Genomic DNA, 12,513 nt, shown 5'->3' on the forward strand with positions numbered 1-12,513 from the left:
ATTGATGGTAAGTGTTTACCCCAACGCCCAGCTTATCCGCACCTGTAATTAAGGCCATCGTGTCCTTTTTCTTCTCATTGAAATTTCCAATATATATCTCCACTATCAAACTCCAGGTGCTGCAGCAGGTCATCGATGGCTGAGTCAATGGGATACTCAGAGCTGTGCTCAGCTTGTTGTCGGTGAGGTTGAACTTTTATTTATTTTTGTTTCTCTTTTGTCTTATAGAGACAACAGCTGTGGAGGCGAGCTGATGGATGACAATGAGAAGGACAGGGCAAAGAGGTGAGACACTTCAAAACGTTCTCAGACCAACAATGTCCCTTGGGCTACTTTTGAAGAAAAACAGACCATCAACATAGACCGTTTAGTGCGCTACCATCTATAGGGGCCGATTTTCAGCAGCCCACCGCCCGCTGTCACCGACTGCCGCCCACTGCCGCTGACCTTCCTCCTGCAGGTCCGCCCAGTGCCACTTTGGAGGTGGCCTGGAGCGGGCGGGAGGGGAGAGCCGCCAGGAACCGCCCGCTGACGTCAGCGGACGGCCGAGTGGCGTAACTGAGCTCTCACCCGCCGAGCTCCCAGATTTCTGTGGGTGGGAGTCGGCGGGAGTCGGCGGCAGAACGGGGGTGGACCACTGGCTGGAGGCTGGTCTGTCCCCGACGGTAAGTCTGAAGCACCTGAAAAAAAGGTTAGAGAACATTTTTTTTTAAATTTTCAACAGTGACTTACCTGCATGGGGTCCCCTGAAGGTCTTCCGATAGGTTTTGTAGTTTTTATTTGTGATTTTTTTTGGTCAGGCCTTCGACCCTCCGTGGGCCCGACTCCATCCTCGGTGGCACTTGCGCGGCAAGCGCCTCTGCAGCCGAGAATGCGACCTCCCACCTGTTGCCGCCCAGATTAGCGGCGTACGTCTTCCATTTGCCGCCCGCTGACCTTCGAGTGACCTTCTTCATGAATATCCCACCCAAAATACCGTCCGGTACCTCGGCGGCCATCAGTGGCACTTTGGGCAGCACTTGGGTGAGCGGAGGTCTCGCTGAAAATCGGCCCCTTAGAGTTTAAACTCTGACTTGAACACCCCAAATGGGTCCCCGGACAAAGGCAGCGTGTAATTGAGCCATGTTGACTAGAATATCGCAGGTTTGCTCCTCAATCTGTGCTGAGTTTGGTCATCTTTATGGAGAGGAAATTTCCACGAGGATGTAAGACTCCAATAATCAGATCAGTTGGGGTCTTGGATGCCGTGAGAGAAGTCCTGGTGAAAAATATATCTGCAATTGGCAGAAAATCTAGCCAAGGATACAACCAAATATTTTCAACCAAAAAGCAAACTGATTGTTTCATTTGGGATCCAAATTTTATGTAAACCTCTACCAAACTGACATTCGGGAATTATACAGACCCTGCCTTCTTGTGTTAGGAACAGCCCAGAGAAGTTGGCCCACATTCCAGAGACTGGGGCAGGGGGAGACCTAAACTTTCCCTGTTGGGACCTGAAGGATCACTCCCGCTCCTCCTGCACCTGCAAAGTAAAGTCAAAAGGAAAGCTTAGCTTTCAGGGCCTTTTATCGTATCTGGCGGGAAAGCCACAGAGCTTCAGAAAAAGCTAGTGGGAGTTGTGTACAGACCACCAAACAGTAGTAGTGAGGTTGGGGACAGCATCAAACAAGAAATAAGGGATGTGTGCAATAAAGGTACAGCAGTTATCATGGGCAACTTTAATCTACATATTGATTGAGCTAACCAAACTGGTAGCAATGCAGTGGAGGAGGATTTCCTGGAGTGTATTGTAAGGGGTTCTCGGGAAGTGTTGTTGTGCCTTGGGTGTCTCTCTCTGGGCTTCTGCCCTCACAGCTTATGCCTGGCCTGTGATGTACCCTGAGTGCTGCAAGAGCACCCCTGGAGAGACTGTGTCCACAGCTTATGAAGGGGGTTTTGAGACTCGTGCGTCCCCACAGCTTATGCCTAGCCTGTGAGGCACCTGTGAGTGTCAAACACTCCTAACCCCTTCTTCCCTAGCCTGTGACACACAGTTGAGTGTTTTCGAGGCGCTCCTAGCTTCCATTACACTGTTCTGACATAAGACTCACGATCAGGAGATGTAATACAATAGAACTGAGACAAGGTGATTCCAAGAGGAACTTAGGCTTCCAATTTATTTGACAAGCTGTATCTCAACAAACAGCAATACGCCAACAAAATAATCCCCCTAAATCCCACTAAACGGACACAACGAAAATTTTTACGCAAGTTTAGCAGTACAATGCCCAACCTCCCACCTTTCCTGGCCTAACTGAGTTGGGAGTTCTGGGGAGACAGTGCCTTCTGCAGTCTGGTGGTTTGTTTCTTCTATCTTCAGTGTCTTCGGACATTGGTTTTCCTTCAGTGTCGAGAGGCTTGCTGGTTTTTGGATCACGAGAGCAGAGAGCAGAACACACACTGGGTCAGAAACCCCTTTATATAGCCAGATTATCCAGTCCGCCTCTCCTGCTGAAATCGATCCTTCCCATTGGTGGGCTTCGTGATTTTGAAAAATGCAGCAGTTTTAGATTATTGTGGGTTTTTTCCACTGATGTTAACCTACTCAAGGTTTGAGTAGGTGTTGCTTGCGTTGGCCTCCTGTAGCCATTGTGTAGGCCCTTGGGTTGTTTTGGGTTCCCTAGTTTTCTGAAGGTCTGCATAATTTCCCTCCAATTCAGTTTTCTCTAACCGACTCAAGGTTTGAGTAGGTGTTGCTTGCGTTGGCCTCCTGTAGCCATTGTGTAGGCCCTTGGGTTGTTTTGGGTTCCCTAGTTTTCTGAAGGTCTGCATAATTTCCCTCCAATTCAGTTTTCTCTAACCGACTCAAGGTTTGAGTAGGTGTTGCTTGCGTTGGCCTCCTGTAGCCATTGTGTAGGCCCTTGGTTTGTTTTGGGTTCCCTAGTTTTCTGAAGGTCTGCATAATTTCCCTCCATAGTGTAACATGGGGAAGACAATAGCCCGATAATGGCGATGAGTCAGTCCCACAGTTTTCGAGCAGGTGCTTTCCCATTGGCTTGAAAGCCCCATGCTTCGGGCTGACTCTGACCCACCATTGGCCCTCCAGTGTCCTCCCCCGTCCAATCACTGCTCTGCCAAGGTCAAACCGTCTCGGTTTCAATTCACATTGCAGCACAGACAGATCCCACAGCTCTTCTGGGCAAAATGAGAGGGTTTTCGTCCTCCCCTAGGTAATTATAGACCGGTTAGCCTGACATCAGTAGTGGGGAAAATGTTGGAATCAATCATTAAGGATGAAATAGCAGCGCATTTGGAAAGCAGTGACAGGATCAGTCCAAGTCAGCATGGATTTATGAAAGGGAAATCATGCTTGACGAATCTTCTGGAATTTTTTGAGGATGTAACTAGCAGAGTGGACAAGGGAGAACCAGTGGATGTGGTGTATTTGGACTTTCAAAAGGCTTTTGACAAGGTCCCGCACATGAGATTGGTGTGCAAAATCAAAGCGCATGGTATTGGGGGTAATGTACTGATGTGGATAGAGAACTGGTTGGCAGACCGGAAGCAGAGAGTCGGGATAAACAGGTCCTTTTCAGAATGGCAGGCAGTGACTAGTGGAGTGTCGCAGGGCTCAGTGCTGGGACCCCAGCTCTTTACAATATACATTAACGATTTAGATGAAGGAATTGAGTGTAATATCTCCAAGTTTGCAGATGACACTCAACTGGGTGGCGGTGTGAGCTGTGAGGAGGACGCTAAGAGGCTGCAGGGTGACTTGGATAGGTTAGGTGAGTGGGCAAATGCATGGCAGATGCAGTATAATGTGAATAAATGTGAGGTTATCCATTTTGGTGGCAAAAACACGAAGGCAGAATATTATCTGAATGGCGGCAGATTAAGAAAAGGGGAGGTGCAACGAGACCTGGGTGTCATGATTCATCATTCATTGAAAGTTGGCATGCAGGTACAGCAGGTGGTGAAGAAGGCAAATGGTATGTTGGCCTTCATAACTGGAGGATTTGAGTATAGGAGCAGGGAGGTCTTGCTGCAGTTGTACAGGGACTTGGTGAGGCCTCACCTGGAATATTGTATTCAGTTTTGGTCTCCTAATCTGAGGAAGGTCGTTCTTGCTATTGAGGGAATGCAGCAAAGGTTCACCAGACTGATTCCAGGGATGGCTGGACTGACATACGAGGAGAGACTGGATCAACTGGGCCTTTATTCATTGGAGTTTAGAAGGATGAGAGGGGATCTCATAGAAACATATAAAATTCTGACGGGACTGGACAGGTTAGATGCGGAAAGAATGTTCCCGATGTTGGGGAAGTCCAGAACCAGGGGACATAGTCTTAGAATAAGGGGCAAGCCATTTAGGACTGAGATGAGGAGAAACTTCCTCACTCAGAGAATTGTTAACCTGTGGAATTCCCTACCACAGAGAGTTGTTGATGCCAGTTCATTGGATATATTCAAGAGGGAGTTAGATATGGCCTTACGGCTAAAGAGATCAAGAGGTATGGAGAGAAAGCAGGAAAGGGGTACTGAGGGAATGATCAGCCATGATCTTATTGAATGGCGGTGCAGGCTTGAAGGGCCGAATGGCCTACTCCTGCACCTATTTTATATGTTTCTATGTTTATGTTTCCTCCGCTTCGGCCCGACATCAAATTTCAGCACAGGCCCGACCACGGTCAGCTGACCCTGATCGACATATTTAAAGAAAGACCCCATCGCCTTCAAGGGAGGACCTTTGCTGTTCGCTCAGAACAAGTTAAAATCAGAAGCATGCGGAAAATTGGCGCGTCAGTCGTCCAAGAGGTTTTGAAATGTCCGCCCACCTCCCAGAAACGATGGGGTTAAAAGCTCCCCCACCCCACCTCTCCTGTCGTTTCTTATTGTGAGTGGAGATCTTTGCTGCTCCGTCCAGTCAAAGAACAAAGGGCGCATTTCAGAAAAAAACCTAATGATCAGTGGCATGGAAGAAGAGCGTTTCCAACAATTTCATAGAGAGATGGCGTGACTGCGTTATTAATGTGGGGCTCAGTCAAACTGTGTCGATAATACTACAATTAATGCCCAGTCTTGGTGTGATCTTTTTCCTCTTCGCAAAAATTAGTTTTTTTAACCCCAAAACTTGACGCGTTGTAACCGGTGATGATGTTTCCACCTATCCAACACACCAATCACCCGTACCATATTGGCTTGTGTCCTGTTTGAATTTATAACTTTTAGCCAATGGCCTAAAAGATTTCCTTCTATAAAAGGGCTTCACGCAACAAATCTGAGAAGAAACGAAGGGACCAGTTCAATGTACTCATCAAAGAACTTAGTACCATGCTGCAGGGCTCCACACACAAGATGGACAAGTCAACTGTGCTGCAGAGGACAATCGATTTCCTGCAGAAACAGAAAGGTAAGAACATATATATTCCGAGGTCTGCTTTGACACTGGGTACATTCTTCATTGGATTTCTACCCATTGTGATGCAAGCGCCAATGTTCAGACCCCAAGGGCACCTTACTGACTCTTTGTAAGCTTGCTTGCTGAAACCAATTCTATGCTTGTTGAATTCTCAGAGGTCTTACAACAGACTGGAGAACAAAGATGTGCCTAACTGACTCAGCTTTTACAGGGGTTAAGGCTCAACCATCTTACTATAAACAAGCTGTCCTGCAATTGTGGAGATTTTCAAACATACAATAACAAAACTCACTAATTACATTTTCCCTTTCACAGCATATTCCGAACCTCTCACACTAGCCCTGACCTGCAGAAGCATCACCATGACGACCTGCTTTGCTCCATCACCTGACTTTGGCACTAAATCTTGTTATCCCCTAATACGAAGGACAGAATTAAATTAAACTAATTCAAGTCTTTCAGCATCCTGAACAAACCTACTGTATAATACTTACGCTGCCAGAGACAGGTGCACAGAAATCTGATCACATTACGCCTGTTTTACCGGCATACAATGGGCACCTAAGGGTCTCATTTGATGGACGTCGCCGCATTCGCTCATTCTGCGCCGAAATATGCCGCCTACTATATTGGATTGGGCTCCTCTGTAGGTGTCCAGGGTGCACACTGGAAACATGTATAACAACAACAATATAGCGCTTTTATCATAGTTAAGTGTCCCAAGGTGCTTCACAGGAGTACTAAGAGATAAAAATGTTGACACCGAGCCGCATAAGTAGAAATTAGCACACTGAGGTATGTTTTCAGGAGTGTCTTGAAGGAGAAAAGAGAGGTGGAGAGGCGGAGAGGTTTGGGCAGGGAATTCCAAAGCTTGGGGCCGAGGCAACAGAAGGCACGGCCACCAATGGTTGAACGATTATAATCAGGGGTGCTCAAAAGGGCTGAATTCGAGGAGCGCAGACATCTCGGGGGGTTGTGGGGCTGGAGGAGATTACAGAGATAGGGAGGGGCGAGGCCATGGAGGGATTTAAAAATAAGGATGAGAATTTTGAAATCGAGGTGTTGCTTAACTGGAAGCTAATGTAGGTCAGCAAGCACAGGGGTGATGGGTGAGCGGGACTTGGTGAGAGTTAGGACACGGGAAGCCGAATTTTGGATCACCTTTAGTTTATGTAGGGTAGAAAGTGGGAGGCCATCCAGGAGTGCATTGGAATAGTCAAGTCTAGAGGTAACAAAGGCATGGATGAAGGATGAGGGCTTCAGCAGCGGATGAGCTGAGGCAAGGGCGGAGATGGGCAATGTTACAGAGGTGGAAATAGACGGTCTTAATTATGCTGCGGATATGTGGTTGAAAGCTCATTTCAGGGTCAAATATGACACCAAGGTTGCGAACAGTCTGGTTCAGCCTCAGACAGGAGTTGGGGAGAGGGATGGAGTCACTGGCGAGGGAATGGAGTTTGTGGCGTGGACTGAACACAAAGGCTTCAGTCTTCCCAATCTTGAATTGGAGAAAATTTCTGCTCATCCAGAACTGAATGTCGGACAAGCAGTCTGACAATTTAGTGATCATGGAGGGGTTGAGAGAAGTGACAGTGAGGTAGAGCTGGGTGTCATCAGCGTACAATTGGAAACTGATGCTGCGTTTTCGAATGATGTTGCCAAAGGGCAACATGTAGATGTAAAATCGGAGGTGGCCAAGGTTAGATCCTTGAGGAACACCAGAGGTAATGACATGGGGGCGGGAAGAGAAGCCGTTGCAGGTGCTCATTATGTTTAAATAACGGTCCCAAGCTTTGTGATATTGGGCTGCCCCAGCGTCTACTCAGCAACTTATAGCATTAAGAGGCAGCAGTGCTATTTAAAGGGCTCATTCTCTCCATACAGTAAGTTGCTGGTTTGTCCTTTTAGGCTGCTGGTAAACTTCTGGGTGTTTTTGGCCTATTTTCTACTTTCATCGACTGAATTCTGACTTCTGCTGACAGGTTTTTGCTGATGCTTGACTGGCTTTTGGGTACCTTAACAACCATTTTATTACAGACAGGGGCGGCCTGATAGGTCTGCCTTCAGGGCTGGAGGATAAGGGGGAGTGAGGGCAGAGGAGACTGCGCAGGAGGCCCAACCCACAGCCTTCTCCTACCTCAAACGTCACTGAAAAACAATGTGGGAAGCCTTTAGTTCACCAGCGAGGCTGTCACTGAGCTATATCACCTGCTGTAGTCACAACTTGAGCCTCAAACATGTGCCCCGCTCATTTTCAAGCGCGATCGAACGACTGGGACGGGGTTTATTGGCAAACCAAACACTGTTTAGTGCCGGACTGAAAAAATGTGCAATTCCTTTTTGGTTTATTATACTTCACTTTGGCACAGAATGTTAGTAATTTTGTATTAAATCTTGAAGGTCACTGATGTAAGACTGTCTTTGAGTTATTTAGGCTACTTATTCAAATTCATACTTAATCCACAGATTCCACATTGAAAGCTTTTTCCCCCAAATATTTAAAGAAATAACTGTCACCAGCTTACCTCACGGCCATCCATCCTCCCACAGCAGATTTCACAGCTTTACATTTTCATTCACACAGAAGAATTACACTAATCTCAGCTACCTTGACTAGATACAGACCCACGTGTTTGAGTTTTATTGATGTATTTCACACAGGACAGCCAAGGCATTCACAGGTCGTCGTTGCCATGCTATAGGCTAAGCCATAAGCACAGACCACTGCTTGGCAGTTTTCACGGAAAGACGGCGAGATCTGTGGAATGTAATCCACTATTTAGGACTGAGATGAGGAGAGATTTCTTCACTCAGCGGGTGGTGAATCTTTGGGATTCTCTGACTCAGAGGGCTGGGAATGCTCAGTCGTTAGTAGAGAGCCATAGATTTGTTGGACACTAAGGAAATCAAGGGATAAGGAGATCAGGCGAGAAAGTGAAGTTATGTAGAAGATTAGCCATGATCTTGTTGAATAGCGGAACAGGCTCAAGGGGCCATATAGCCTACTCCTGCTCCTAATTCTTATGTTGTTTTGTAATTTTGAATCAGGCTGCTCAGCCTAAAGGAGAAAAAATAAAGATTTGCATTTCTGTAGAGCCTTTCATGATCAACGGATGTCTCAAAGCACTTTACAGCCAATTAAGTACTTTTGCAATGATGTCACTGTTATAATGTAGGAAACGTGACAGCCAATTTGCGCTCAGCAAACTCCCACAAACAGCAATGTGATAATGACCAGATAATCTGTTTTTGTGTTATGTTGATCGAGGGATAAATATTGGCCAGGACACTGAGGATAACTCCCCTGCTCTTCTTTGCAATAGTGTCATGGGATCTTTTACATCCACCTGAGAGAGCAGACGGGGTCTCGGTTTAATGTCTCATCCGAAAAACGGCACCTCCAACAGTGCAGCACTCCCTCAGCACTGCATGGGAGTGTCAGCCTAGATTTTTGTGCTCAAGTCTCTGGAGTGTGGACTTGAAGTGGGATTAACCAGTCCGTGTTCATGTTTATCCTCCACACGAGCAGGAGTCCTAATCCCGTGTGTCCGTCCCGTTCCCATATTCCTTTATTTCCAATGTTCTGCAACCGCCTATCTAACTTATTCTTGAAAGTTGAGTTTATCTCATTCAGTCATAAACCAGAGGCACTGGTCATAAACCAAAACTTCAAGCTGGATTTCTTCATATCGAGCTGAGATGCTTAAGGTTAGCCTGATTTGATAATTGACGTCTTGTTTGACAAATTTGCTCGATTTCTTTGAGAATGTAACGAACAGGGTGGATAAAGGGGAACCAGTGGATGTGGTGTATTTGGACTTCCAGAAGGCATTTGACAAGGTGCCACATAAAAGGTTATTGCACAAGATAAAAGTTCACGGGGTTGGGGTAATATATTAGCATGGATAGAGGATTGGCTAACTAACATAGAACAAAGAGTCGGGATAAATGGTTAATTCTCTGGTTAGCAACCAGTAACTAGTGGGGTGCCGCAGGGATCAGTGCTGGGACCCCAACTATTTACAATCTATATTAACGACTTGGAAGAAGGGACTGAGTGTAACATAGCCAAGTTTGCTGATGATTCAAAGATGGGAGGAAAAGCAATGTGTGAGGAGGACACAAAAAATCTGCAAAAGGACATGGACAGGCTGAGTGAGTGGCAAAAATTTGGCAGATGGAGTATAATGTTGGAAAGTGTGAGGTCATGCACTTTGGCAGAAAAAAATCAAAGAGCAAGTTATTATTTAAATGGAGAAAGATTGCAAAGTGCCGCAGTACAGCAGGACCTGGGAGTACTTGTGCATAAAACACAATAGGATTGTATGCAGGTACAGCAAGTGATCAGGAAGGCCACTGGTATCTTGGCCTTTATTGCAAAGGGGATGGAGTATAAAAGCAAGGAAGTCTTGCTACAGCTATACAAGGTATTGGTGAGGCCACACCTGGAATACTGCATGCAGTTTTGGTTTACAAAAAGATATACTTGTTTTGGAAGCAGTTCAGAGAAGGTTCACTAGGTTGATTCCGGGGATGAGGGGGTTGACTTACGAGGAAAGGTTGAGTAGGTTGGGCCTCTACTCATTGGAGAGGTGATCTTATCGAAATGTATAAGATTATGAGGGGGCTTGACAAGGTGGATGCAGAGAGGATGTTTCGACTGATGGGGGAGACTAGAACTAGAGGGCACGATCTTAGAATAAGGGGCCGCCCATTTAAAACAGAGATGAGAAATTTCTTCTCTCAGAGGGTTGTAAATCTGTGGAATTCACTGCCTCAGCTGTGGAAGCTGGGACATTGAATAAATTTAAGACAGAAATAGACAGTTTCTTAAATGATAAGGAGTTATGGGGAGCGGGCAGGAAAGTGGAGCTGAGTCCATGATTAGATCAGCCATGATCTTATTGAATGGCGGAGCAGGCTCAAGGGGCCTCCTCCTGTTCCTATTTCTTATGTTCTTATGTCATGTTGGTTATACAGTTAACTTGGAGGACATGAGTAAGGAAGTCTTGCTGCAATTATACAGGGCCTTGATGAGACCACACCTGGAGTACTGCGTACAGTTTTGGTCTCATTATCTAAGGAAGGATATACTTGCCTTGGAGGCGGTACAACGGAGGTTCACTAGATTGATTCCTGGGATGAGAGGAGTCTTATGATGAGCGATTGTGTAGAATGGGCCTATACTCTCTGGCAAGATACAAGATTCTGAGGGGGATTGACAGGGTAGATGCTGAGAGGTTGTTTCCCCTGGCTGGTGTGTCTAGAACTAGGAGGCACAGACTCAGGATAAGGGGTAGGCCATTTAAGACAGAGATGAGGAGGAAGTTTTTCACTCAGAGGGTTGTGAATATTGGGAATTCTCTGATTCTCTGCCTGGAGGGCTGTGGATGATGAGACTTTTGAATATATTCATGGCTGAGATAGATAGATTTTTGCTGTCTAGGGGAATTAAAATATATGGAAATCGTGCAGGAAAGTGGAGTTGAGTTCGATGATCAGCCATGATCTTACCTACTCCTGCTCCTATTTCTTATGTTCTTATGTCTTATGTCTTAAACTGTAGTTCAAACATGCTCTCAGATCTGTCATTGCAAACATGTTTTCCCTTTCAGAAATCTCGGCCCAGACTGAGGCCTGTGAGATCAGGCCAGACTGGAAGCCACCCTTCCTCAGTAATGAAGAGTTCACACAGTTGATGTTAGAGGTAAATAAACTCACTTCAGTACAACCCATGCTAATTCAGCATTTCCATCGCAGAGGTCAAATGCTTCACGGAGTTGGAGGCCGGAAAGCAGCACAGATGTGGAGGGTGGATTGAGAAGTACTGATGATTAGAGTATAGCTTTCACCTGAGGTGTGTCTCGAAGCTGGGTGCAAAGTGGAAAAATGTTTAGTCATCCAGCAGGGTCCTTCTTTAGGTGAATAGATCCTACTTAGTGAAAAAAACACAGCAATCATGCTTAACAGCTCTGTGGGAGTGCCTTCACCACATGGACTGCAGCAGTTCAAGAAGGCAGCTCACCACCACCTTCTCAAGGGCAATTAGGGATCAACAATAGATGCTGGCTTGCCAATGACGCCTACATCCTGAGGCTAGCTAACAGAAAGCAGAGAGTCGGGATAAATGGGTCCTTTTCGGGTTGGAAATCGGTGGTTTGTGGTGTGCCACAGGGATCGGTGCTGGGACCACAACTGTTTACAATATACATAGATGACCTGGAAGAGGGGACAGAGTGTAGTGTAACAAAATTTGCAGATGACACAAAGATTAGTGGGAAAGCAGGTTTTGTAGAGGACACAGAGAGGCTGCAAAGAGATTTAGATAGGTTAAGTGAATGGGCTAAGGTTTGGCAGATGGAATACAATGTTGGAAAATGTGAGGTCATCCACCTTGGAAAAAAACACAGTAAAAGGGAATATTATTTGAATGGGGAGAAATTACAACATGCTGCGGTGCAGAGGGACCTGGGGGTCCTTGTGCATGAAACTCTTTTTGGATCCTTGTTCATGAATCCCAAAAAGTTAGTTTGCAGGTGCAGCACGTAATCAGGAAGGCGAATGGAATGTTGGCCTTCATTGCGAGAGGGAAGGAGTACAAAAGCAGGGAGGTCCTGCTGCAACTGTATAGGGTATTGGTGAGGCCGCACCTGGAGTACTGCGTGCAGTTTTGGTCACCTTTCTTAAGGAAGGATATACTAGCTTTGGAGGGGGTACAGAGACGATTCACTCGGCTGATTCCGGAGATGAGGGGGTTACCTTTTGATGATAGATTGAGTAGACTGGGTCTTTACTCGTTGGAGTTCAGAAGGATGAGGGGTGATCTTATAGAAACATTTAAAATAATGAAAGGGATAGACAAGATCGAGGCAGAGAGGTTGTTTCCACTGGTCGGGGAGACTAGAACTAGGGGGCACAGCCTCAAAATACGGGGGAGCCAATTTAAAACCGAGTTGAGAAGGAATTTCTTCTCCCAGAGGGTTGTGAATCTGTGGAATTCTCTGCCCAAGGAAGCAGTTGAGGCTAGCTCATTGAATGTATTCAAATCACAGATAGATTGATTTTTAACCAATAAGGGAATTAAGGGTTATGGGGAGCGGGCGGGTAAG

The 12,513-nt window shown here is 46.2% G+C and overlaps 1 protein-coding gene across 1 annotated transcript in view; it reads left to right on the forward strand.

The window, feature by feature from the left end:
- Positions 1 to 238: 238 nt before the first annotated feature.
- The window catches only part of npas2 (neuronal PAS domain protein 2), a 104,110-nt gene continuing 91,835 nt past the window's right edge, over positions 239 to 12,513 (forward strand). Inside the window, exons 1-3 of the mRNA XM_070882060.1 lie at positions 239 to 285; positions 5,247 to 5,395; positions 11,020 to 11,111. Of these exons, the coding sequence (XP_070738161.1) occupies positions 254 to 285; positions 5,247 to 5,395; positions 11,020 to 11,111 (273 nt within the window). The 5' untranslated portion in view covers positions 239 to 253. The remainder of the gene's footprint in view (positions 286 to 5,246; positions 5,396 to 11,019; positions 11,112 to 12,513) is intronic.

The sequence above is a fragment of the Pristiophorus japonicus genome, chromosome 6, assembly GCF_044704955.1.
Source record: "Pristiophorus japonicus isolate sPriJap1 chromosome 6, sPriJap1.hap1, whole genome shotgun sequence".
In the NCBI taxonomy this organism is placed as follows: Eukaryota; Metazoa; Chordata; class Chondrichthyes; family Pristiophoridae; genus Pristiophorus; species Pristiophorus japonicus.